The sequence below is a fragment of the Carcharodon carcharias genome, chromosome 1 (assembly GCF_017639515.1).
Source record: "Carcharodon carcharias isolate sCarCar2 chromosome 1, sCarCar2.pri, whole genome shotgun sequence".
In the NCBI taxonomy this organism is placed as follows: domain Eukaryota; kingdom Metazoa; phylum Chordata; class Chondrichthyes; order Lamniformes; family Lamnidae; genus Carcharodon; species Carcharodon carcharias.
Window position 1 is genome coordinate 103,064,189 of NC_054467.1, and position 25,312 is coordinate 103,089,500.

General features: G+C 44.3%; 1 protein-coding gene across 5 annotated transcripts in view; it reads left to right on the plus strand.

Annotated features, from left to right (window-relative positions):
- Window positions 1-25,312, plus strand: part of arhgap24 (Rho GTPase activating protein 24) — a 545,136-nt gene that overhangs the window by 433,661 nt on the left and 86,163 nt on the right. For 4 of the 5 annotated variants that reach the window (XM_041194111.1, XM_041194121.1, XM_041194138.1 and 1 more), the window contains one exon: window positions 6,769-6,976. In XM_041194111.1, the coding sequence (XP_041050045.1) occupies window positions 6,769-6,976 (208 nt within the window). Of the gene's footprint in view, window positions 1-5,418; window positions 5,493-6,768; window positions 6,977-25,312 lie in introns of those variants that run through there. The other variant, XM_041194145.1, reaches the window with a different exon arrangement.

Genomic DNA, 25,312 nt, shown 5'->3' on the forward strand with positions numbered 1-25,312 from the left:
ATGGCCTCCCCCATCCAAACTAGACTGTTTGGGCCTTAGAAGTGTCAACCCAGTGGTTATATGATTGGAGCTGGTTTCAGAGACTGTATCTTGATTACCCCAGGACCTCGCAGATCCATCAGAATGATCAGTCATCAGCCAGGCTGAGAACCAGACTCTGAAACTAGCTGCAAAGTCATCAAGCAGCCAAAGTATTTACCCTGTTCCAGTTTCAAAGTTCACCTAAGAATCAACCTTCTAGATATTTGACTACAAGAAACCTTACAACCCTTCTCTTTCCAAGACCTTCACTTCAACTTTAAATCATTAAATCCATTCAAGAAACCACAGACCTGTTGTGTGGAAGACCAGAAATCATAAATCAAAGACAATTAGCTGTAATCTAGTAAAGTGCATTATCTTTATCTGTATCCAATCTTTATATGTGTGTGTGTGTGATGCTGCGTTAATTCAGGATAAGTGTGTAAGAATAAATAACTTTCTTTATTTTAAACTTGTGAAAGCTTGCTGCTTAATTATTTAATTGGAATACACACTCCAATGGTCAGAAAGAACACACCTCTTCCCATTCAAAACATACTGATTATGGACAATAAGAGAGCACATACATTTCAGTCCATGACACAGGACACACAAATGTAAGCCATGTTATGGTTATAGCTAACAGTGATTTCATATTGTTTATTTGGCTTTAAGGATATTTAACTGCTTAGCTAACACAAAAACACAAACTCCAACTACTATAAACAAATCCTAAGCACTAAACAAATAAACCAATAAAAGTACTAACCAATAAACAAAATACTTAACCTAACTTAACATTAACCACTGAATATTTATCCTAAGTACTTATCTATAATTGCTTTGGGATCCTGTGTAGCTGTGATCGTGACCACCGCACTCAACTTTAATGAGAAGGGCGCATTTCAGGTAATCTCGGGTGATCTCTGAAGCAGTTCATGTCCAAATGGCAAGTAACATTCGTGCCACACAAGTGCCAGGCAATAAGCATCTCCAGCAAGAGAGAATCTAATCATCGACCCATGACATTCAATGGCATTACCATCACTGAATCCCCCACTGTCAACATCCTGGGAGTTACCATTGACCAGAAATTGAACTGGACTAGCCATATAAATACTGTGGCTATAAAAGCAGGTCGGAGGCAAGGAATCCTGCGGCGAGTAACTCACCCCCTGACTCCCCAAAGCCTGTCCACCATCTGCAAGGCAGGCAGGAGTGTGGTGGAATACTTTCCACTTGCCTGGATGACTGCTGCTCCTACAACACTCAAAAAACTTGACACCATCCAGGACAAAGCAGCCCACTTGATTGGCACCACATCCACAAACATTCATTCCCTCCACCACCGACGCACAGTAGCAGCAGTGAGCAGTAGGCAGCACCTTCCAAACCCACAACCACTACCATCTAGAAGGATAAGGGCAGCAGACACATAGGAACACCACCACCTGGAAGTTCCTCTCCAAGTCACTCACCATCCTGATTTTGAAATATATCGCTGCTCCTTCATAGTCAAAATCCTGGAACTCCCTTCCGAATAGCAATGTGATTGTACCTACACCACATGGACTGCAGCGGTTCAAGAAGGCAGCTCACCACGACCCTTACATGGGCCATTAGGGATGGGCATAAATGCTGGCCTAGCCAGCGATATCCACATCCCATAAATGAATTAAAACGTAAACCAGACTATCTATGGACATAAATTCATCAGAGGTCTGGCATACTTTACAGGCAAGCTGGAGAATTTGTTAATTTTGGCATCGCAGTAAGGGAACTGCATTTAAAAGGCATGAACCTGATGACCTTGCCTTTAGGGGAACTTGGAGGTGAGCGCACGCAAGTCTGCGCGGTGCTCACAATTATCCCAGCGACTCCACAGATTCAGGGTGGGGAGGTCACAGGCAGATGTCCACAGTGGCTTCTTCATGGTTAACTTGTGGTGCCGGGGAGAGGGCAATCTCGGGGCAAGGGTGAGAGTGCCAGGGTGGGGAGGTAGGGTCATGGCAGCATTGACTGAAGTTTGAGCTTAAACAAATGCTGCAGCAGTGGGTTGAGGAAGTGGTTAGGCTAATGGATAATGAGCACCACAGCTGAGAGCATTTAGCTTGAGCTCAATTTTTTTTCCTTTATTCGTGGGATGTGGGTGTCACTGGCAAGGCCAGCATTTGTTGCCCATCCCTAATTGCCCTTGAACTGAGTGGCTTACTAGGCTATTTCAGAGGCCAGACCAGGTAAGGATGGCAGATTTCAGATGTTTTTTTTTTAACAACAATTGATGTTAGTTTCACAGTCATCATTACTGAGACTAGTTTAATATTCCAAATTTATTAACTGAATTTAAATTCCACCAGTTGCCATGTTGGGATTTGAACCCATGTTCCCAGTGTATTAGGCTGGGCCCCTGGATTACTAATCCAGTGACATTACCACTACACCATCATCTTCCTATGTTTGGAATCAGTCCTGGTCAAGCAACTGTGCCCACTCAAGCAGCACTAATTTCTCACAATGCCAGTGATCGCTCCTCTACTGTTAACCCTTTGCACACACACTTCAAACTCAAAAGAGTGCTATGGTGCTGCAGAACCATTGTGCGACTGGGCAAGGCTGAGCATCCTGTTGGGAAAGGTGGCCATCAAACACTGACAGAGGATGCGCTCCTAGTTCCTTGCATTGTGTTTCAGTCAACATTGAAAATTCACCCTCATGGTACAAGCAAACCATGAAGCTTCGGAGTCCAGGGTAGGACAATGCCTGCACCAAAAGCGAGAGTTCAGGATGCAGTCGAGTGTCTGAAGCTGCTGCCACTCGGTCATGTGGTGTGGGGTGGTGCTGTGTGTGGTCATGGTGAGCCATCACAATCACTAAACACTGGGCATCCATGTGGTGGCCTGGACTCTCTGGCATGCGTTAAAGGGTCTTGAGAGGCAGCCACAGGTGATGACTTGACCAAGAGTGGTCCTCAGGAGGCAACTGCTGACCCTAGTGTCTCTCTCTTTAACACTGTAGTGAGAAGACCATCAGGAACATGGAGTCTGTTGATCTCAATGTCTGCCTGATTGCTTATTGGCAGGAGAGAAGGAGAAGAATGTGGCGGAGGTACCAGGCTCTCCAAAGTGAGGAGCAGAACCCTGAAGACCAAGAGGTGGCACGGCCTCCTCCTCAGGCAGAGGATGATTCCCACAGAGCCATTGTTTGTAGGCACATTGCTAGACCCAGGGTCTATAGACGGTGCATGTGCTACCTGCAGATGAGTGAGAACCAGTGTCACCAACGCCTGCACATGTCAAAGGAACTGGTCATGCACATATGCCACCTTCTGCTGGATTTGTTACCACAGGGACTTGGAGGAAATCCACTGCCATTGGCAGTTAAAGTTACTGCCGCACTCGATTTCTACAGCCGTGGCTCCTTCCAGGGCTCCACTGGGCACCTGTGCAGGATCCCGTGAGCCTCCACCCACAAATGTACCCAGGAAGCTAAGAATGCCATTTTTGCCAAGGCAAACACCTTTGTCAATTTCAACAGGGATCAGACAAGCCAGGAAGCAAAAGCGCAAGATACCCCGAAAGCATCCATGACTCGTGCACCCTCAGCAGGTCTCAGATACCTGACATCTTCCAGGAACCACACAGGATGCAAGGTTGGCTCTTGGGGACAAGGGCTACCCACAAAGGACATGGCTGACGATGCCAGTGCGCGGCCTCAGACTCCTGTTGAGAGAAGGTACAATGAGCCTAATGTGGCAACTCAGGGTTTGGTTGTGCACCCCATTAGCACCCTGAAAATGAGGTCCCGGTGCCTGGACAGATCTGGCGGAGCACTGCAGGACACTCCACAGAGGGTGGCATGCATCATGAGGAGCTGTCCTCAGGGCTGGAGTCAAGGACCTGTGTCGTGGATCCCCTCGGCTATTTCCCAGATGTGCCTGCGAAAGCAAGGAGAGATAATTAGTGCATGGCAGAGGACGGGCTGCTGTGCAGGGGTCCTCATGCACAGCATGGTTGTCTGATAGATGTTGCCCTGCTGTCTGACCACACCGTCAGCACAGGAACGGTCCAGATCATCAACGGCCAGCTGGATGGCTCTGTTTTTAAAGTCTGTGAGGACCTTGATTTCAGGCATTCCTCCACCGATCTGCAACCCTCCCTTTTGTTGTGTGCCAGCTTGCCCTACATGAATACAGATGGTGAAAGTGGAGACACCTGTCTTGCCAGTTGAGAAGGATGACTGGCTTGTGTGGGTAGTGAGTGGTACAATACACAGGATGAGGACACTATCTGCAGATCAGATGAAGGTGTGTGTGAGGGGGTGAATGGTGATGTCCCTTGAACTGGCAGCGAGTGAGATCCCTGTGGATGTGTGATGAGTTTGTGAGTATGTGAGTTGAGAGTGATGAGAAGAGTGACTTATCCTGGCGGTACGGAGGAGATCATTCACCCTCTTACGGCACTGGGTGGCTGTCCTCTTTTGCAGGGCGTTGGTGCTGACTACCGCTGCCACTAGCTCCCATGCTGGATTGGTGACCTTGTTTGCTAGTCTTCATCCAGAGTGGGGGTTGAGAACTTCACAGTGGGCCTCCACTGTGTCCAGTAGGCACCCGAGGGGGATGTCGCTAAATTTGGGGAAGCATATTTCCTCCCTTTGGCAGCCATGACTTTCGAGCAGCTTTTGATCCCTTAGAGAGGCCTCTGTGCAGGGGCATCCTTTAAATATGACATCTGGATTACTGAAGACCTTAGGTGACAGCGGGGCGGATGAATCAGAGACTTCCCCGCCAGCGATCTGATGTGAAACCTGTTCCTCTGCATTTTTAAAACAAAGTGCTATATGATGTGACGGAAAAAGCCGGCATCGCCATCGACAGGTCTAACGCCATTTTCCCTGCCTGATATCGGACTTTGCTGATTTCTGGGACAATTCCACCCTGTGTGTCTTCTGTCCTTGTTCATAAAAAGCAAAGTCTTTGACTCTTCAACATTAAATAATATGGGTGCATGATCATGTCCAGTGAACCAAATTCTCTTCTAAGTTTTGTTTCAGTAATTTGCAGTATCTCAAATATTTTGAGCAGAAAGTGATTGAAGGTTTTAATAGGCATAAAATCAGGGTGACAAAAAATAAATCACAATAAAACGGTGCCTCAAGTAAGTAAGCTATGTTTGAGAGAATTAAGTGACATATTGATCAGTCATCTAGCATCAGGCCATCTGCTTCTAAACCAGTGAGTACCAGGCAATGCCCCTCACCTTCACAAAGGAGCTGAGAAAACACTCCCCCTAATCTAAGCAATTACTGCCAACACTGCTCCACTTAACATACACAGAATGCCAGCTTCAATTACAGACCATGACTCTCTATTAATCATTTACCTACACGTGATTACATTATTGTTTGCTGGCTGGGAGCTCAGAGAGTGGGAGAGGCCTTACACTGGCTGGTTAATGAAGGTCCAAAGAAATAAGGTAATGAGGGAGAAAGAAACGATTGTTTTCATGCATGTTTGCTTACAAGATCCTCTCCTTGATTAGATTCTAATTATATAAAAGGTCTGTGCTTTTGACTAATGACAGCAGAAGACTGCAGGACCAACATAAAAGGAGGCAGTTGGGGGATGCAAACTGACTGCACTCTCTCTCTCTCTCTCTTAAGGGTTCGTGGATTGGCACTACCTATGCATGCCAAAGAGATCATTAATTGCCTGCTGGAAAGCTACTGCATGTGACTGCAGCTGCAAGTCAAGTGAAAGTCAGTTCTCCTTTTGACCGAATATTTTCTGCCTCCAGTTTCACTGCTGGAGGCAGCAAGTAACACAGATAGACTGCAGAGCTGGAGTTGTTTCTCACAGAGGGCTTGTAAGTCGTCCCTCTCAAAGATGTCTGCCGCTACAGTGAGCACACTGATGGGACTTTCAAGCTTTTCTTTGATAGCTAATTGCTTGTGAAATATCACAGATTGTTATATTTCTTTGTGTCTTTGGAGCCTGATAATAATCAGTGGCTGGCCCAGCTTGAAGAATAGTTCATGTGGACAACGTATGCAGCACAGACAAAATTCACTTTGCAATGCCTGAGAATAAGAATATCATATTCTGCACAACGAGTGCTTTGACATACCCCACTTTCCTCCCCAAAGATACCTACAGGAAAATAAAGCGATGTTTTAGCTTCAGAAAAGGTAAGTTCTGTTGGAGCATGTGACACATTTTGGATAATGTCAGCAGCTATTTAAAAAGCAGTGAAGGCTGCCAGTCTGTATATAACCTGTCAGCTGGGATTGAATGTTTTTACTGTGCAAATTTCTTCACAGTGTATGAAAATATATCTCCACACTTACAATTGTTTTTCTCTGTATTGCAGCAAACACGCATTGAGCTTTAGAAGGTCAGATGGGACATTTAATTGCTGAATAGTTGGTTGTGACCAACAAGAAACTTTCCATCATAGATTGTCAATAGTTTCCCCTGTGTTAGAGCACATGGGTTTTCATGTGCTAAAGTGAAATGCACACATTGAATGATTAAGGTCTTATAAGTCAGAAAGGTGAAGCATAATGTCTTTGAGTAGAGGTTGGCTCTGATGGCCTAGTGTTCGGCCATTTAATTAGTGATTTAACTAATGTGATTATATCTTCTTTCCAGGAGCATTTCCCTCCTAGATTATCTGTTTGGTCAGGTGCTTGTTTCGCCTGGAATAAATTGCCATTGGCTAAGCTGTTGTCTTGGTGTTTGTGATTCAACAGGTATCTTTGGCCAACGTCTTGAGGACACTGTACGGTATGAACGCAGGTATGGGACACACATGGCACCAACACTCGTGGAGCAGTGTGCAGACTTCATTCGTCAGAGAGGACTGAAGGAAGAGGGTCTTTTCCGACTACCTGGTCAGGCAAATCTTGTTAAGGAGTTACAAGAGGCCTTCGACTGTGGTGAGAAGCCCTTGTTTGATAGGTAAGGGTTGTGACATTCTGTTTATAGACATGGTGCTTAGTGTTTTTTGGACTATTCTTTAGGAGATATATGGGACAGAATTTTACACTCTCCCCGCCTTCCCCACCCCGGTGGGTTCTGAGGCAGGGGAAGGGGTGTGAAATGGATGGGATTCACTCTGGGATCCTGCCCGCCCCAACCTGGTCATGATTTTACAGTGGGGCAGGCAGGCCCACCCTAGCCCCAATGAAGGCCCTTAAGTGGCCACTTAAGGCCACTTAAGGGTCTTTTCTGCCCAGCCTCAATTTTTAGGCTGGCGGGCAGATGACATATCAGGGGGCAAACCCGAAAACGAATAGCGTTTGATCTTGGGCGGGAAGGGGTGGGCCGCCTCCATCAGTAGCCCCTTTCTGTCTGGGGCACTCTGTCCTTAAGATCTGGTGAGCTATGGACCTCCCTCCCATCCTGGACCATCAGCTGGGACCCTGGTCACCACCCCCCCCTTGTGATGACCCTGCCCGTTCCTCCCTCAAGCCTTTCCTCCCCTCCCCGCCCTAGGACCCCTGCCACTTACCTGCCCTCCGGTTCCTGGCACTTAGTTCCAGGCAGCTCTGTGCAGTGCCTCTTCTGGCCACTTCAGTGCTGTTCCTGGAGAGACTGGAATCCAATCTGATTGGCTGGCAGCTCTCCAAGGCAGGACATCCTCTCTGTGACGGGTGGAAGTCTCGTCTTATGCCAATCAACACTTGTTAGAGCGTAAAATGACATTGTGCTTTTTAGGCTTTTCAGCAGGCCATGGATTTGTTAATGTCTGGCTGAATGAATGTTATAAACTATTCCTTATATTCCACTGCATACCTTTGATTAAATTTGAGAGAAAAGAAAGATTTGCATTTATAGTTCTGTCGAAGGGTCATGAGGACTCGAAACGTCAACTCTTTTCTTCTCCGCCGATGCTGCCAGACCTGCTGAGTTTTTCCAGGTAATTCTGTTTTTGTTTTGCATTTATATAGCACTTTTCACAATTACCTGACATCCCAAAGCACATTATAACCAATCAAGTACTTTTGAAGTACATTTATTGTAAGGTAGATATGCAGTAGCCAATTTGTGCACAGCAGAGTCCCATAAACAGTAATGTGGTAATGACCGATGGTCTATTTTTATGATGCTGATTGAAGGTTATATTTTCACAAGGACACCAGGGAAAATTCCCCTGTTCCTCTTTGAAATAGTGTCATGGAATCTTTTCGTGTCATGGAATCTGAAAGGGCAGGCGGGGCCTCAATTTAATGTCTCAACTGCAAAACAGCACCTCCGACAGTACAGGACTCCATCAGCCCTGCACTGATGTGTCTTTTTTGTGTTCAAGTCTTGGGTTGAGACTTAAACCCAGAACCTTCTGATTCATAAGCGAGAGCACTATCAACTGAGCCACAGCTAACGCATTTGATGGATGTATTTTTTCAGTGGAAACTGCGATTTTAGCAGTAACCATATTACACACTTCAGGACAAAGTCTTGAACTGAGATTTGAATTATTATTTATCATTGCATGATACCATTATAGACTTTGAGTCAAACACTCAGCTTTTCATTGCATTGTTTTGAATATTACATCGCTGTTACAGCTCATAAATTAAACATTTATCAGTATAAATTAGAGTTATCAGTTTCCTTACAAGCTGCATAGTGTGTTTTGGTGAACAAAGTGATTGAAGGATATAAGAAATTTATGGTATTTTTTGAACTCTGGTCTAATATGTTGCCTTGGTCTTTTCCATCTCTTTATATTACTATCTTCCTAAACATTTTAATTACAAGCTGAATGACTAATAAATGTAAGAATACTTTTGAGGCCTTTCTAATCCCCGTAATGTTGTATTGAACCAGACCTCTTTGCAGTAATTGTCGAGGAGATTGTAAATGAGAAAATGATGTTGACTTTCCATTAGGTCTGATGTGAAAGCTCTCAGAGCTATTAAGATTTTCAACCATTCTGCCCAGCATTCAATTGTTTTTCCATATATCTATTGTACTACTTGCTGTGCCCATTAAAACATTGAATGTAGCAAAGTATGGAAAGGGTTGCAGACTGATTTTATGAATAGACAGGATATGAAATCCATTCAATCTGAGAATGCAGCTTCCCTTCTGATCCATCTAATTATCTTATTGTTAATCATTCACAAACCATCTTCTTCCAACAGCAAATTACTTTTTAATGTACATTTAAATGCTGCAAAGAATTAGTCCACAGTTTCCAGTTGAAAATTACCTGAAGTTATAGTACTCAAGTTCTCAAAGCTAGAGTCTGAGATTGCCTTAGCTAAATGAATGTTGCCACAGATTTGGAAAATAAGTTTGGCAAAATTGGAACAAAAGCTTTAAGGCACAGAAGTAGCTTGAGGATATATGAACCAGTCTAATCAAAATAAGGCAGTTTAGGGAAAGGAAATGAGGGAGGATCTGTAGAAGCAATCAATGCAAATACACACGGGAGCTTGGCAGGAGATGAGAAAATTGTTGGAGTTCAGGACAAAATGGTTGACCAAACCAGATGAACAAATCAATGAAGATAAAAATAAATCATGCAACAAAAGATAACTTCTAATTCAATAAGTAAGTTAGTAGCATGCTCAGCTGGAAGAAATTGCAGGGGGAGAAAAACACCTTGAATGTGATTACTTGTAGGTTACTAAATTGTATCACATATTGTGATGAAATATATTAGCAAAAATAATTGAAATATTAATTTAAAAAACACACCAGTACACTTAATGTCCAAACTGCAAAATCTGTTGCCATGTCTTTTCAAAATGATAATGCATCAACTAATGACCATTAATGGGTGATCTGATCATTAATAATTGTACTTTGTGAATAATATTTACCTAACAGCACTTATTACCTTTTCGGGGCAAGCTTATTATACAATGCTTTTTCAAGCTGATACTTAATCGTATTCTGGATTTCTTTGGACCAGCCTGGCTTTACTGTGCTTGGTACTTAAGGAGATTAAAACAGCCCCCTCTAATTTACTCTCATAAGTATATTATCTTCAACTGAAAATGTGTTGCTAAGAGAAACAAGCAGATCTACGTTGGCTAGTGGCCCAAACTGAGTGTGATGCTGGTGTTTTATTTTAGAACTTGAGGAAAAACAGAGAGGAACAAACTAAACTTGCCTTTGGGTCCCATTACCATAATTCGGCTGGGCTTTGGGAACCAATCAAGTGCCTCATGTCGCTCGCTTAACTGGGCCCAAGGATCATGGATCAGTATATGAGGAGTAGGTGGAAATCAGCATTTATTTTGTAGATCCAAGTGGAGCAATCCTGCTGCAGCCAATTCCATAAAAAAAACAAAATTACCAAGCTTTGAAGCCTCTTTTTGATTGGTCTCCGACAATTTCTTTAAGAAGCATTGCTTAGCATCTCCAAAACCAGAAGTACTAATCAGGTAGAGCTAACAGACTGAACAAATTTAGGAGTCCAGTCTGAGAGGGACACAGGACTATTATTTCAATGTTGAAATGCAACCATTGCTCGTTTCAAACAGCCACCAGATGTGCCTAAAAATAGGCCTCAACCAATTTAGCCCAAATGCCCTTGCCAATTGAGCACATACCCCTCTGTCCTGCTAAACTGATCATTGTGTCTGTTTTATTATTTTAAAACTAGCACACCAATATTGAATTTAGGTGCCAGTGCCACATTGATACTTTCATGTCTGATGACAGGACATAAATGCATAATAGTGCTGTTCCATCATGATTTCAATATTGTCAAATTCTTCCTGTAATTTGGTTGACTCTCAGTTAAATGAAGCATACAATTCTAAACACTGAGTCTGATCCAATTTCAACCCAAATTGGTTCCAAAATGGCTGTCGACACAGCAAGAGAGACGTTTACTAGATCATTAATCCAACCAAAGAACGAAAAATTGATTACAATTGTGACTCGTTGCATGTGGGCTTGAGTTACAAATAAATGAACCATTGCTTCTAATGTTTGCAATGCTTCCTCTAACTCACATTTCCAACTGCCTCTTATAACTCTCCACTGTCCCCTCTGTTAATATTATATACAGTTAAGTGTTTATTTGCCAATTAAAAAGAGGCATCTGGCATAATTAGTATAATCACACGAGATCATAGAGATAGATGCAAGCACAACAGTAGAAAAGAGCTCAAAGATTTCCGTATTTATCAACATTTTCAGCGTGCTCATTGTCAAGTGTTAGCACTGACTCAGTGAGTATCCTTACCTCTGTATAAGTCATGTGTCCAAGCTCCATTCTGGAGGCTTGAGACTATGATGTCCTGAGGGAGTGCTACACTGTCAGAGGTGTTGTCGTTCAGGCATGATATTAAACTGAAACTCCATGGGCAGGACTTTTCAGTCGGTGTGCGGGAGCAGGCCTGACACGCTGACACATAAAATAACACACAATGACGTCGGGCGTGCATCCCGATGTCATTGCGCATTCCTGTGATATTTTGTTCGGTAGGCGCGTGCTGGAGTCAGCTGCACGCCCGCCAATATGTAAACAGCCTATTCAGGCCATTAAGAAATTAATTGAAGTACTTGTTAATTCTGCCCTTCTAACCTTACGGTTGGCGGACAGATGAAAAGGCCAGGCAGCCTTCACACTTTTTTAGGAAACCTCATCCACGAGAGAGATGAGGTTTCCTAAAGCTTTTATTCAATAAATCTTTTCTCAGAAATATAAAAACATGTCCCATTACTTGAGGGGACATGATTAAATAAATTTATAAAACTTTTATTTAATAATTTTAATATTGATTCAATCTCCCTGAGGCCGCGTATTACACTGAACGGGCCTTAATTGGCCCATCCACGTAAAATAGCGGCATGGAGCCAATCGCGGGTGGCAATCGGTTCCGGACCATTCTCGCCGAGCCCACCAGCCACATGAAAGATTCTGCCCCATGTGACTTCTCAGATGGATGTAAAGTATTCTGTGGCACTATTGGAAAATGAGCAGTGGAGTTCTCCCAGTGTCCTGTCAGTATTTATATTTCAGCCAGCACCACTATGATAGATTGTTAGATTGTGTATCTCATTGCTGTTTGTGTGATCTTGCTCTCTGTGGAATGGCTGCTGTATTTCCATACATTACATAAGTGACTCTGCTTCATTAGCAGTGAAGTGCTTTGGGATGTCCTTAGACATAGCTTTGCTTCCAGTTATACATTTATCATACATTTATGCGAGGACTTTTTTAACTTCCAAATGACACCAATGAAGTTGAGTTTTCATTCTGCCACTGGCACCACCCAGCAGACATTGTAACAACATGGCAACTATTGTGCTTGATAACACTCAGTCCATATTGGACTGAGGACCAGCCATTTTGGGGGAGATGGGTTAGGTGCCTGGCAAGGCCACCTGCTCCTATGAGATGGGCAGCCAATCAGGCTCATTCCTGGGTTAGGGACAAGGAAGACTAGATAAGGCTGCTGCAGTTCCTGATAGCTGGTCAGTGGTCCTTGAAGGCAAGTGTCCGACTATGTCCAGACATTAGGGCCAGGTTCAGGGAAATTGCTCTCCCTGTTGAGTGATCAGATAGCCTGCTGTCATGTTTGTGCATGAAGCACAGTCACTTGGATAAAATACCAGAAGCTTCTGATGCCTGTGAAGCTGGAGAGGTGAGATGGAGAGAAAAAAGATAACAGAAAATTTGGTGTTGAGATTGCTTGAGAATAATTACAATAAAGGGATTTGGAGAATATATGATTCAAGTCCGATTGGAATAATATACCCGTTTGCTATTCTGGCACTGTTCGGCCAGTCTGAGCTTTACTGTCTTGCACAATGTGATGTTTATTAATGTGTTAGGCAGTGAGTTGTGAGTTCCCAGCTTAGCAGCTTCAGAGTTATGGTTTTCTACATCTGAAACAGAACAGCACAGTCATACCTGCAAAGGGCATTATCATATCAGCAGTTAGGTGCTGACTGTGTCCAATTGTGAAGCTGGCACATAGTATTTAACTATGCAAATACACAGCTAGTGAACTAGTGCGTCTTCCTGTAATAAACCCATAGTAATGCTGTACTTTAAAGTCTATCATTGTAATAGGAGGACAGAAAATCATCCCCTAAATTGCTGGGGCTAATTTGAACTCAATCAAGCCTATGGAGAGTAAAATCACCTGGGTTGTAAAACCAGTCTCCCACCCATTCCCCATCAGCTTCTCATTGAGCTAAAATGATGGTGATTTTCTCTTTGGTCAGGATTCTTGGGACCTGCTGAGGTCAGGACTCCCCTGAAGTCGGGAATAGAGGTGGACGGGGCCCAAAGACACCAGTGCCAGCAGGCGCATCACTTTCCCAGCACTGTTCCCGACACCGGCGATTTTGGGGAAGGTGGGTTTGGGGCAGGCACCCCTGTCAGACAGGCAGCAATTAGCCTAATTAAGAACCTTGTTAACCATATGTTTTACTGTTTGGGTTTGGGACATGAAAATACCCACCCCCAAAGTGAAAGTTTAGCCCTTGAGTTTAATGAATTGTTAGTTGATTGAAGAAGCCAGCCATATTTTTGGTTGTGTTAATCTCTTCCACACATGATAGATTGAGACCATAAACATAAAGGCAATAGGTTTCCCATGCCCCTAGCCAAGCTGTCCTAGTAGAGCTACAACACTGGCATCTACCCGGCAATGTGGAAAATTTCCCAGGTATGCCCTGTACATAAAAAGCGGGACAAATTGGACCCGGCCAATTAGCGTCCCAACAGTCTACTCTCGATCACCAGTAAAGTGGTGGAAGGGATCATCAACAGTGCTATCAAATGGCACTTGCTTAGCAATAACCTGCTCACTGAAGCTAGCACAAGGAAGATGGTAGAGGTTATTAGAGGTCAATCATCTCAGTTCCAAGACATCACTGCAGGAGTTCCTCAGGGTAGTGTCCTAGGACCAACCATCTTCAGCTGCTTCATCAATGACCTTCCTTCCATTATATGGTCAGAAGTAGGGATGTTCGCTGATGATTGCACAATGTTCAGCACCATTCGCAACTCCTCAGAAACTGAATCAGTTTATATCCAAAGGCAGCAAGACCTGGACAATATCCAGGCTTGGGCTGACAAGTGGCAAGTAACATTTGTGCAAAACAAATGCCAGGCAATGACCATCTCCAACAAGAGAGAATCTAACCATCGCCCCCTGACATTTAATGGCATTGCCATTGCTAAATCCCCCACTATCAACACCCTGGGGGTTACCATTGACCAAAAACTGAATTGGACTAGCCATATAAATACTTTGGCTACAAGAGCAGGTCAGAGGCTAGGAATCGTGCGATGAGTAACTCACCTCCTGACTCCCCTAAGCCAGCCCACCATCTACAACGTACGTCAGGAGTGTGATGGAATATTCTCCACTTACTTGGATGAGTGCAGCTCTGACACTCAAGAAGCTTGACACCGTCCAGAACAAAGCAGCCCACTTGATTGGCACCACATCCACAAACATTCACTGCCTCCACCACCGATGCATAGTAGAAGCAGTGTATACAATCTGCAAGATACGCTGCAGGAACTCACCAAAGATCTTTAGACAGCACCTTCCAAACCCACATCTACTACCACCTAGAAGGACAAGGGCAGCAGATAAATGGGAACACCACCACCTGGAAGTTCTCCTCCAAGCCACTCATCATCCTGACTTGGAAATATATCACCGTTCCTTTACTGTCACTAGGTCAAAATCCTGGAACTCTCTTCATAACAGCACTACACCACATGGACTGCAGTGGTTCAAGAAGGCAGATCACCACTACCTTCTCAAGGGCAGTTAGGGACAGGCAAGAAATGTTGGCCTAGCCAGCAACACCCACATCCCATGAATGACTTAAAAAAACATGTGGTGAAGAAGTGAATAAAGCAGCAATTTGTGAAGTAATGTTCAATACCTTTCTTCATATGTCCCTTCAATAAGATTAAAGGCTGACAAGTAAAATGATGTTTTAATGGAAAAGATTGAAGCGAAGGCCCGCGATAGCAGTTGGTTATAAGGTGATTTGACTGAAACAGGGGGCATGTGAGAGCTTGTGCTGCTCTTTTGGTCAAAGTGCACATCTATGTCCTTTTCAATTGTTTAGAAAAACTTGTTTTACATAAATGGTGCAGACAATCCTTTTTTTTCATTTCTTGTTTTTTTGTTTTAGTTTACTGTATCCATCCTGCCCCCACCCTGTCTCTCTTACGATTCTGGAGGTAGTAGTTACACCGGGGTGACAGTGGGAGACCTTCTTAATTTGTTGTAAATATATGTTTGTGTTTTTTTGAAATGCTGTCGAAGGGATTTTAAGATTTGTATCAAAGGAAAGTATTCTTCCATCAATTCAGTTTGAAAGACAGCAGTTTCCCTGCTGCAGCTTTCTGAGGCTCGGTAGTTGTGTACTGAATGTAATGACTCTATTTGCGCTATTGATTTACACTAAGTGTGGTAGCGGGAGGGAGAAAGGATGTTTTACCCGCCAGCCGCAACATCCCAATCCTGGTGCGTCATACCTCATTAATATAATGCATTCCCGGGAAACACGCCGGATCGCTGATGGGGCGGCCTCTGATTCGTCCGCCCTGCCATCACCTCAGGCTTTCAGTAATCTGGGCGCCATATTTAAAGGGCACCCATGCACAGAGCTAATACTGCATTGCAAGCTACTGCAAAACCATGGCTGCCAAAGGGAAAAAACATGCTACCCCCAAATTTAGCAATGCCTCCCTCAGGCGCTTACTGGACATACTGGAGGCCCATGGCGAAGTCTTCTACCCCCTCTCTGGGCAAAAGTGGCAAATCCAGATGTTCCAGACATGCGGCAATGGGAAACGCAGCCCACCATTGAGGGGTTGAGCGGACGATTGCAAACTGGTTTCACAATGACACAAAACCGATTTTTGGTCTTCTCGTCATATTGGTGGCAGTGGTGGTCAGCGCCAATGCCCTGCAAATGAGGACAGCTACCAAGAAAAAGGATGAATGATCTCTTCTGTTCTGCCAGGGTAAATCACTCTTTTCAGCACTCTCAACTCACACACTCTCAAACCTATCACATATCCACAGGGATCTCACTCACTGCCAGTTCAAGGGACATCACTATTCACTCTCTCACACACACACCTTCATCTGCCCTGCGAATTGTGTCCTCATCCTGCCCATGGCACCATTCATCACCCACACATGCCAGGCATCCTTCTCATCTGGCCTGGCAGGTATCCTGCTCACACTCTCTCCATCTCTATTCATGCAGGACAAGCTGACACACAACAAAAGGTAGAGGTCACAGACCGGTGGAGGAATGTCTGAAATCCAGGTCCTCATGGACTTTGAAAACAGACCCATCCAGCTGGCTGGTGAGGATCTGGGCCATTCTTGTGCTGATGGGGAGGACGGCGGTGCTCTACCAAGTGAGGATGCAGCAGCGCAACATTATCCAACAACCATGCTGTGAGTCAGTTCCCCTGTTCCGCAGTCCCCTGCTGTGCACTAGTTACCTCCTTATTAAAATGACACTCCTGACCTGCACCATTGAGGGGTTGAGTGAACGATTGCACACTGGTTTCACGATGATGCAAAACCGAGTTTTGGCCTTCTCATCATATTGTCGTTGTCACCACTCGCCATGATGCTGGATGCTGATGGGGCTGGGAAATTCTAGCCTATGCTTATAGTCACTTGGTGGTAAGTAACTTATAGCTCTGAGTGCAAACAAAGTCTCCCACTCTTGAGGTACATTTGCTTGTTTAAAATCCAGCTTTTAGCTGAAAACATCTATTTTTAAAACTCAGTGTGCAAATGAAAATAAACAAGACTTTTAAGTGGAGACTGCACTTACCATTCTGCATTGCACAGAAAAGGTAGAGCGTAATAGTGGATTCTGGAATCTTGTGACAAGCAAAGACTTGGTTCAGTTTTTTTTAGGAAAATGAGGTAGAAATGACATTGAAACAAAAGTCTGTGGTTCGTAATTGCTGTCTTCAAAAATTGGGTGTTTAATACTTTTGCCAACTCTACTGGACGTTTTCTGGGAGATGTCATCACATGACCTCTTTTCTTCAATTGGCCCTGTCCCCCCGACTTCTGTCATTGGTTGCACAACATGTGCATCATCACAGAGTCCCACCTTCCCAATGTGCCCTGGTCATAACTTTTGAAAATCTGGTTACCCTAGGGCACTGCTGAGGCTGACAGGAAACGACAAACCTCTGACAGGGAAGTAAAAACAAATGAAAAATTCAGGGGGCTGAGAGACAGAGGGAAATGTCTCTGAGGAGATCACTGGGGCTGTAGGGCTGTCTTCTCTGCCCATGGCCACCTCTTTGGGCTATGGAGCTTCTGTCTCCAATGGCCCCTGAGTTGCTGTAAGGAAGCCAACTCCATCGAGCTGGTGGCCTTCCCTGTCGTGGGTGGTTGGCCTGTCAACTGCGAAATGCCAGCGGCATGGCAAAGTGGCCCTTGATGGTGCTTTTAAGTATGCAAATTGGATGCCTGCCTCCTTGGTGTGGGCAGCCACTCGTTATCCAGTCTGGCTGCTGAGAAAATACCCCAGCTTCAGGGAGCCAGCCTGCCATGGCTCCCAGCTATTTTACTGGCAACCACTGCCCTCACCTCCCATTTTGCCTCCCAGAGCCCATTAAAATTCTGCCCAAGGTTTCCAATGTAAAACCTGACAAAGGAATTTTGAGTGGAAAATGTTGATGTAAAGGTGTGACAAGAAGTGATCATGGAAAGTAAACTTATCCACAGAGGAAGTGCATGCAAATATCTTTAGTTTTATTTTTGATTTATGGTAAGTTTAGATTAGTTGAAGGGTTGATGCTTAGAAATTTATCAGTGTTCAGCGTTACATCAGTTTTTTCATGATTTATGTCAACAAGCACAAATTATAGGGATGTATCACAGAAAGCAGACAATATTGATCATACGACTGCTTAAAAATAACAACTGCAAGGCTATTTTGTTCACTGTGAGATATATGGTATTGCCAACTTTCTATTAATTGGTACCAAAAGCATGTTAACTGGTTGTTAGCCTGCTTTTATGGAACTTAATTAGGAAATTAATGTTAGCTACTGAGCATTGAAGTGACATACAAGTTAAAAAGCCTGAAGGCAACTTCCTGGCAGCAGGCTTCATGGATCCAGCAAGACCTCCAGTAATTCTCTCATTGGAGCCACAGTTGCCTGAGAGCCACAGCTGTGGTTACAAGCCATCCTGTGGAGGGATTTGCCCTCCAGAATGATGGCCCGGCAGCAGTGGTCACACTTACTTTGAACAAAAGCACAGAGGGCACCTTCATCTTTAAAAGCCCTCACGGTCTCCTACATTGGCAGTGCCCACTTCTCCTGATGTGGCTACCAGCCACCCAAAGTCTCATGCGATCCATTTGGTCCTCCTGCCTATGGAGTTGACCCACTGTGCTTAATTGAATGAGGCGTCGGGAGGAGGCCTGTTAATTGCCTGTCTCAGGAAGTTCACACAGACTACCGGGACCCAGATACCTTTGTGGTCCGATTAATCTTTTAAAAGGAGAAGATTCTGCCTGCTGAGTACTCTTCCAGTTAAAGTAAAGAAGACAAAATCCTGGAATCATTTAAGAAAAAATTGACTGCTCGATTGCAGGCATGTAAGTTACTTGGTAATTGATCAGTGAAAATAGGCTGATTGGCCTCCATTTCTGTGATTACCTTGCAATGGAAATCATCATCCACAAGATCTCAATGGCCTCGAAACATAATGACAGAGGGGGCTATTCCAACCTGGTCTTCCTGTCCTTGGCCTATCATTGGGAGTCCCACAGACACCCAGGTTGCTGCGGTCCAGGGCAGATCATAGTGCCAAGATTCACTGGGTGATCATGTTCTGGGATCTCCAGTCACTGATGTCAAGGAAAATAAGATGGAATTCAGAAACAACCTTATCACTTCACACATTAACTATTAGATCCTTGAACCTTTACCCATTGCAGGCAAAGGTGGAGACCCAGCTCCCAACTTTATCTAGTAGTAACAGAGCATTGCCTGCCTACTTTTGTATGAATAACAGCTATTAGCCTTGAGTTTCCAAATATGGGGTTTGCCTGTACCATTATTTCAGGGATGAACTGTGCTGAAATTCCTGAGAAGAACCCATCACTCTGATTTCAGTAAGTTGCTTACCCAGTGAGTTTAGCCAACAGCACACCGCTGGGGAGCATAACAATCTGGGGAGGGCCCAACTATCAAAGGGCTGCAGCTCACCATTATTAGGGAAGTAGTGACAATGACAGAAAAGTGAACGATTTGTTCGCAAAAGCACAACAGGAGATAGTTAGAGACCACATATTCTTTTGCTTCCGAAGATTGGGAGATCCTGCTGCAGGAAGTAAATCATTGGGGTAGAAGGTGAGGCACCTTCATTATATTATTGCATCTAAATGAATCACAATTGCCCGTAGCACAGCCTCATTTTCTGCCTCCAAATCGAATCCTGGAAATTGGAGCCTTGCTTGATTCGGGTAACAGATTTTCTGATTGATACCCGCTGTTCGTGAGCCTCCAGGCTGCTAGCAGAAAATGGAGGCTCTTGTGTTAAAATGATGCTTAAGTTGGAACTCTGGTTATGGCAGGCAAGCTCCAGAGTTGTAAAATAAGGAGTTTACATGATCCTCTATTATTTTGAATTGAGGGTTAACTTGCCATAATTAACTTTTTTCAATTACAGCCATATTTAATCTTCCAGTGATTTTTTTTTGTTGGTACCATTGATAACTTCATAATCTACATGTATATATATCCTGGAGTTCTCAGATTCTTGTTTAAACAGTAGAGAGTGATTCAGCTCAAATCATGCAATTACTTCTGACATCCCTGTCACACAGTTGCTGAAGGAAAACCATTTTCCCAGCTGCTATGATCAAAAGGTACAATAAGATGATTACTGTGTAAGAAACGGGAATTATAGATTTTACTGGCCTGTTATTTTGGAAGGAGGTTTAGTCTGCATTGTTTGAGTTAACCAGAGCCACAGAACTCTGATATCACACAGATGGTGTAAAACCATGAAAAACTTGCATTGGGCAAAACTATGAACTGCCCCTCTAGATTTTGAATGGGGAAGGTTGCAGTACTTATCTAATTATTTAAGCTGGCTGCTCCTCAATTTGTAGCTGAAAGGAAGGAATGGGCAGTTCAAAGGACTTTCTTGAGGGTGCTTGAATCTTTCCATAACCAGTGGGCACTGCAGGTCTGATGTATTTTGGGGAAACCAGGAATATTATATTTTAGTTTAGAGCTATCCTACTCAAAGTCATTAAAGAAATAGGACAGAATTATCCACCCCCCCCCCCCCCCCCCCCCCCACCCACCCCCCCCCCCACCCCGTCAAGGGGGAAGGTGAAGAGCGCACGTGCGGAGGCACGTCTCTGATCGGCGCCCCCAATTGGGGGCACGCCGCCATTTTACATGGGCGGGCCAATTAAGGCCCACCCAGCGTGATGCCCGCACGGAAGCACTATGCGCTCCCTGTGCAGGTGGGAGGGAATCCCTAAACCCAAGAGTGCGCTCTTTCATGCATGCGAATGAAAGAGCACAAACATCTCCCTGAAGCTAAATGCTGCCTCAGGGAAATCAGCTCTACAGTACAAAATGTTAACAATAGAAAAAAAAATTCCCTGACATGTCACAGGTCCATCACTTTTAAATACCCTTTAATTACATTTTTTAAAACCTACATGAAACCTCACCCCGCCCATGGATGAGGTTTCATGCTTTTTCTAAAACCCACCGGGGCTTCAGGTTGGACGGGCAGGTCCATTAATTACTTCAATGACTCTGTCAATGGCCTGATTCTGCTGAGCCCCCGCCTACCTGAAATTTAAAATGAAGTGCGGTGATGTCGGGAGAACCGCCCAATGTCACCGCCCGTCATTTTACTCGTCGGCGAGCGGGCCCCGCCCCCTGCTCGCCAACCGGAAAATCCTGGCCATAGATTAACTTCCCCTCATTTTGGGCAGCCCACATGTATTAGTTTAGAGTCTCCTGTTTCAAATTTATGATCTGTTTTAAATGTGAACTCTGTCATTCCTATTGTTGTCTGTCTCAGGCCAGCTTGTTCTAATAGAGAGCTTTCATTCCTGCAATGATTCCTTGGATGGTTTATCCTCAATCGGTGCCTCTTACTTTTTGCTTGCTCTGTACTGATAGGAAACACTTACAAATCCCAGTGAGCTCAGCTGTGAGAAAAGAGAAACAGAAAAAGGGAGACAAGATGAGAAGTATGTTTGTACCAGCTCAAGGATCCTCTACAACAAGCATTGTACAGATCTTTAGGCTCTATATATTTATCGTAACATTGGCAATCCATTAGTAGAATTGACTGCTTTTAGTATCCACCTCTGTAACTGGAATGCCAGTACAGAAGAGTTCAGAGTTCTTTGGCTCTGTCATACTGTGGCAGATGATATGAACTGACAGGTCAGCTGATTGATTAGCTTTGCTAGTGTCAATTAATCTTGCTCAGAACTAACACTTATATTTTTCCCTTTTTTACCTAAGCTGCATTGTAAATAGAAGTAATGTGTGAGTGTTAATTCACTTCTGCTGCTCTTGCTGGCAAGATTTATTGGTGTTGGGTAACTGATCTACCAATGGAAATGAGGATTATGGTGCAGCACAGAAGCAGGTAGGTGGAGTGAGGGAGAGCAATCAAAGCAATTTGGGAATATTTGAATACCCCAAATAAGGAAACTTGAAATAAGAAAAGGCCATTCCATCAAGCTTGCTTGTCATGTTTCAAGCTTCCTGTCTACGTCACCACTGGCTGAGAGGAGGTGTGGAACTCTGCTGTGATATACATTTACTATGTTACTTGAGCTAAGCTTAGTTCCTAATTAAGGGTTAGATTCACAGGACAGCAGGGTTGCGAGATGTCGATTAAGATTCAGATAGGTGCCTGAATCTGTGTGCTGTTCAAAGATTTTGACATTATAGTGATTGTTGTCTGCTGCAGAAACAATCTCATTCACTTGAACTCAAAGGGATGTTGCCACAATCACAATTGACAAAAAGCTGACACTGAAGTCAGGCTGATTGAAGCAAAGACAGGAGAGACTGCCTGGAACTGAAGGCCAAAATGCAGAGGAGTTATTCTATTTGAGTCAAATATGGTGACCTACTGATGTGGGGAGCGTAGCTTGTTCATTATTTTGTATTAATACACAAAGGTAAACTGTATTAATTGAATAAAGTGAAGTTAATCCTAACTGTTACACCCTAATATCACTTACTGTGAGATAAAGCAGCTTAGTGATTCAAATAAAGTCTCTCTCCAAGGCCGGAATATTCTGGTTGGCATGTGGGGGCAGGCCCAGCTCACCGATGCGTAAAATGATGCGTGGTGACATCAGGTGTGCGTCCCGATGCCACTGCGCATCATCCCGATCTTCAACTTGGTGGGCGCACACCGGAGTCGGCTGCGTGCCTGCCAAACTGTCGAAGGCCTGTTAAGGCCCTTTAACAGCTGGTTAAACTAATTGTCTGGACTGTCTGTCCAGCCTTAAGGTTGGTGGACAGGCAAAGAGCCCAAGCGGCCTTAGCATTTATCATGAAACCTCACCCACGGGCGGGATGGATCTATATCATTGGGACGGTCTCCACCTGAACCGATCTGGGACCAATGTTCTAGCGAAAAGGGTAAATAGAGTGGTCAACAGGACTTTAAACTAGAAAATGGTGGGGTAAGGGAAGGGTAAAACTCCAAGAAGTATGACTAATGGGAAACAAAGCAGCAGGTTAGCGTGTGGGGGTGGGGGGGGTGGATTCAACTTCATGGAAAATTATGAAAAAACTGAAAAGTAAGGAGAGCCCAGGAGAGGCTATTAAATTCTCCATAACACAAAATAGGACAGAGTGTTTGGAAAGGGCTAGGAATCTAACTTCAAGCACATCAGGTAAAGGGACAACAATGAGAAAGGGGTTGGGAAATACAGGAATGAAGGTGTTGTATCTGAATACGCAGTATACGAAATAAGGTAAATGAGCTTGTGGCACAGATTGAAATTGGCAGGTCTGTTGTGGTGGGCATCACAGAGACATGGCTACAAGGGGATCAGGACTGGGAGCTAAATATCCAAGGATATACATCCTATCGAAAAGATAGGCAGGTTGGAAGAGGGGGTGGGGTTGCTTTGTTAGAAAGAAATTAAATTAAATCGATAGCAAGAAACGATGTAGGGTCAGATGATGTAGAATCTGTGTGGGTAGAGTTGAGGAATCGCAAAGGTGAAAAAACCAGAATGGGAGTTATGTACAGGCCTCTGAACAGTATTCAGGATGGGGGCACAAGATACACCAGGAGATAGAAAAGGCGTGTAAGAAAGGCAAGGTTACAGTGATCATGGGCAATTTCAATATGCAGGTAGACTGGGAAAATCAGGTTGGTAGTGGATCCCAAGAAAAGGAATTTGTGGAGTGTCTACGAGATGGCTTTTTGGAGCAGCTTGTGGTGGAGCCCACTAGGGAACAGGCAATTCTAGATTTAGTGACATGTAATGAGGCAGATTTGATAAAGGAGCTTAAGGTGAAGGAACCCTTAGGAGGAAGTGACCACAATATTATAGAATTTACCCTGTAATTTGAGAGGAAAAAGCTGGAATCAGATGTAACGGTATTACAGTTGAATAAAGGCAATTACAGAGGCGTGAGGGAGAAGCTGGCCAGAATTGACTGGGAGATGAGCCTAGCAGGAAAGACAGGAGAACAGCAATGGCAGGAGTTTCTGGGAGTAATTTGGGAGACACAGCAAAAATTCATCCCTTGGAAGAAGAAGCATACCAAAGAGAGGACGAGGCAACCATGGCTAACAAGGGAAGTCAGGGACAGCATAAAAGCTAAAGAGAAAGCATACAATGCCGTGAAGAGCAGTGGAAAACCAGGGGATTGGGAAGCCTACAAATACCAACAGAGGACAACTAAAAAAGAAATAAGGAGGGAGAAGATTAAATATGAGGGTAAACTAACCAGTAATACAAAAGAAGATTGCAAGAGTTTTTTTTAGATATATAAAGGGTACGAGAGAGGCAAAAGTGGACTTTGGGCCACTGGAAAATGATGCTGGAGAAGTAGTAGTGGGGAACAAAGAAATGGCGGAGGAACTGAATAAGTACTTTGCATCAGTCTTCATGGTGGAAGACACGAATAACATCCCCAAAGTTCAAGAGAGTCGGGGGGCAGAGGTGAGTATGGTGGCCATTACCAAGGAGAAGGTGCTTGGAAAACTGAAAGATCTGAAGGTGGATAAATCACCTGGACCAGATGGATTACACCCAGAGTTCTGAAGGAGATAGCTGAAGAGATATTGGAGGCATTAGTGGTGATCTTTCAGGAATCACTCGAGTCAGGGAGGGTCCCAGTGGACTGGATCGCTAATGTAACCCTCCCTATTTAAGAAGGGAATGAGGCAAAAGACAGGAAATTACAGGCCGATTAGCCTGACCTCGGTCATTGGTAAGATTTTGGAGTCCATTATTAAGGATGAGATTTCAGAATACTTGGAAGTGCATGGTAAAATCGGGCAAAGTCAGCATGGTTTCATCAAGGGGAGGTCATGCCTGACAAATCTGCTAGAATTCTTTGAGGAGGTAACGAGTTGGTTAGACGAAGGAGAGCCAATGGATGTTATCTACCTGGACTTCCAGAAGGCCTTTGACAAGGTGCCGCACAGGAGGCTCCTCAGTAAGATAAGAGCCCATGGTGTTAGAGGCAAGGTACTAGCATGGATAGAAGATTGGCTGTCTGGCAGGAGGCAGAGAGTGGGGATAAGGGGGTCCTTCTCAGGATGGCGGCCAGTGACTAGTGGAGTTCCGCATGGGTCAATGTTGGGACCACAACTTTTCACTTCATGCATTAATGATCTAGATGAAGGAACTGAGTGCACCCTGGCTAAGTTTGCAAATGATACAAAGATAGGTGTCAGGACAGGTAGTATTGAGGAGGCGGGGAGGCTGCAGAAGGATTTGGACAGGTTAGGAGAATGGGCAAAGAAATGGCAGATGGAATACAACGTGGGGAAATGTGAGGTCTTGCACTTTGGTAGGAAGAATAGAGGCATAGAGTATTTTCTAAATGGGGAGAGAATTCAGAAATCTAGAGTGCAAAGGGACTTGGGAGTTCTAGTCCAGGATTCCCTTAAGGTTAACTTGCAAGTTGAGTCAGTAGTTAGGAAGGCAAATGCAATGTTGGCATTTATTTCGAGAGGACTAGAATATAAAAGCAGGGATGTGCTGCTAAGGCTTTATAAGGCTCTGGGCAGACCACATTTAGAATATTGTGAACAATTTTGGGCC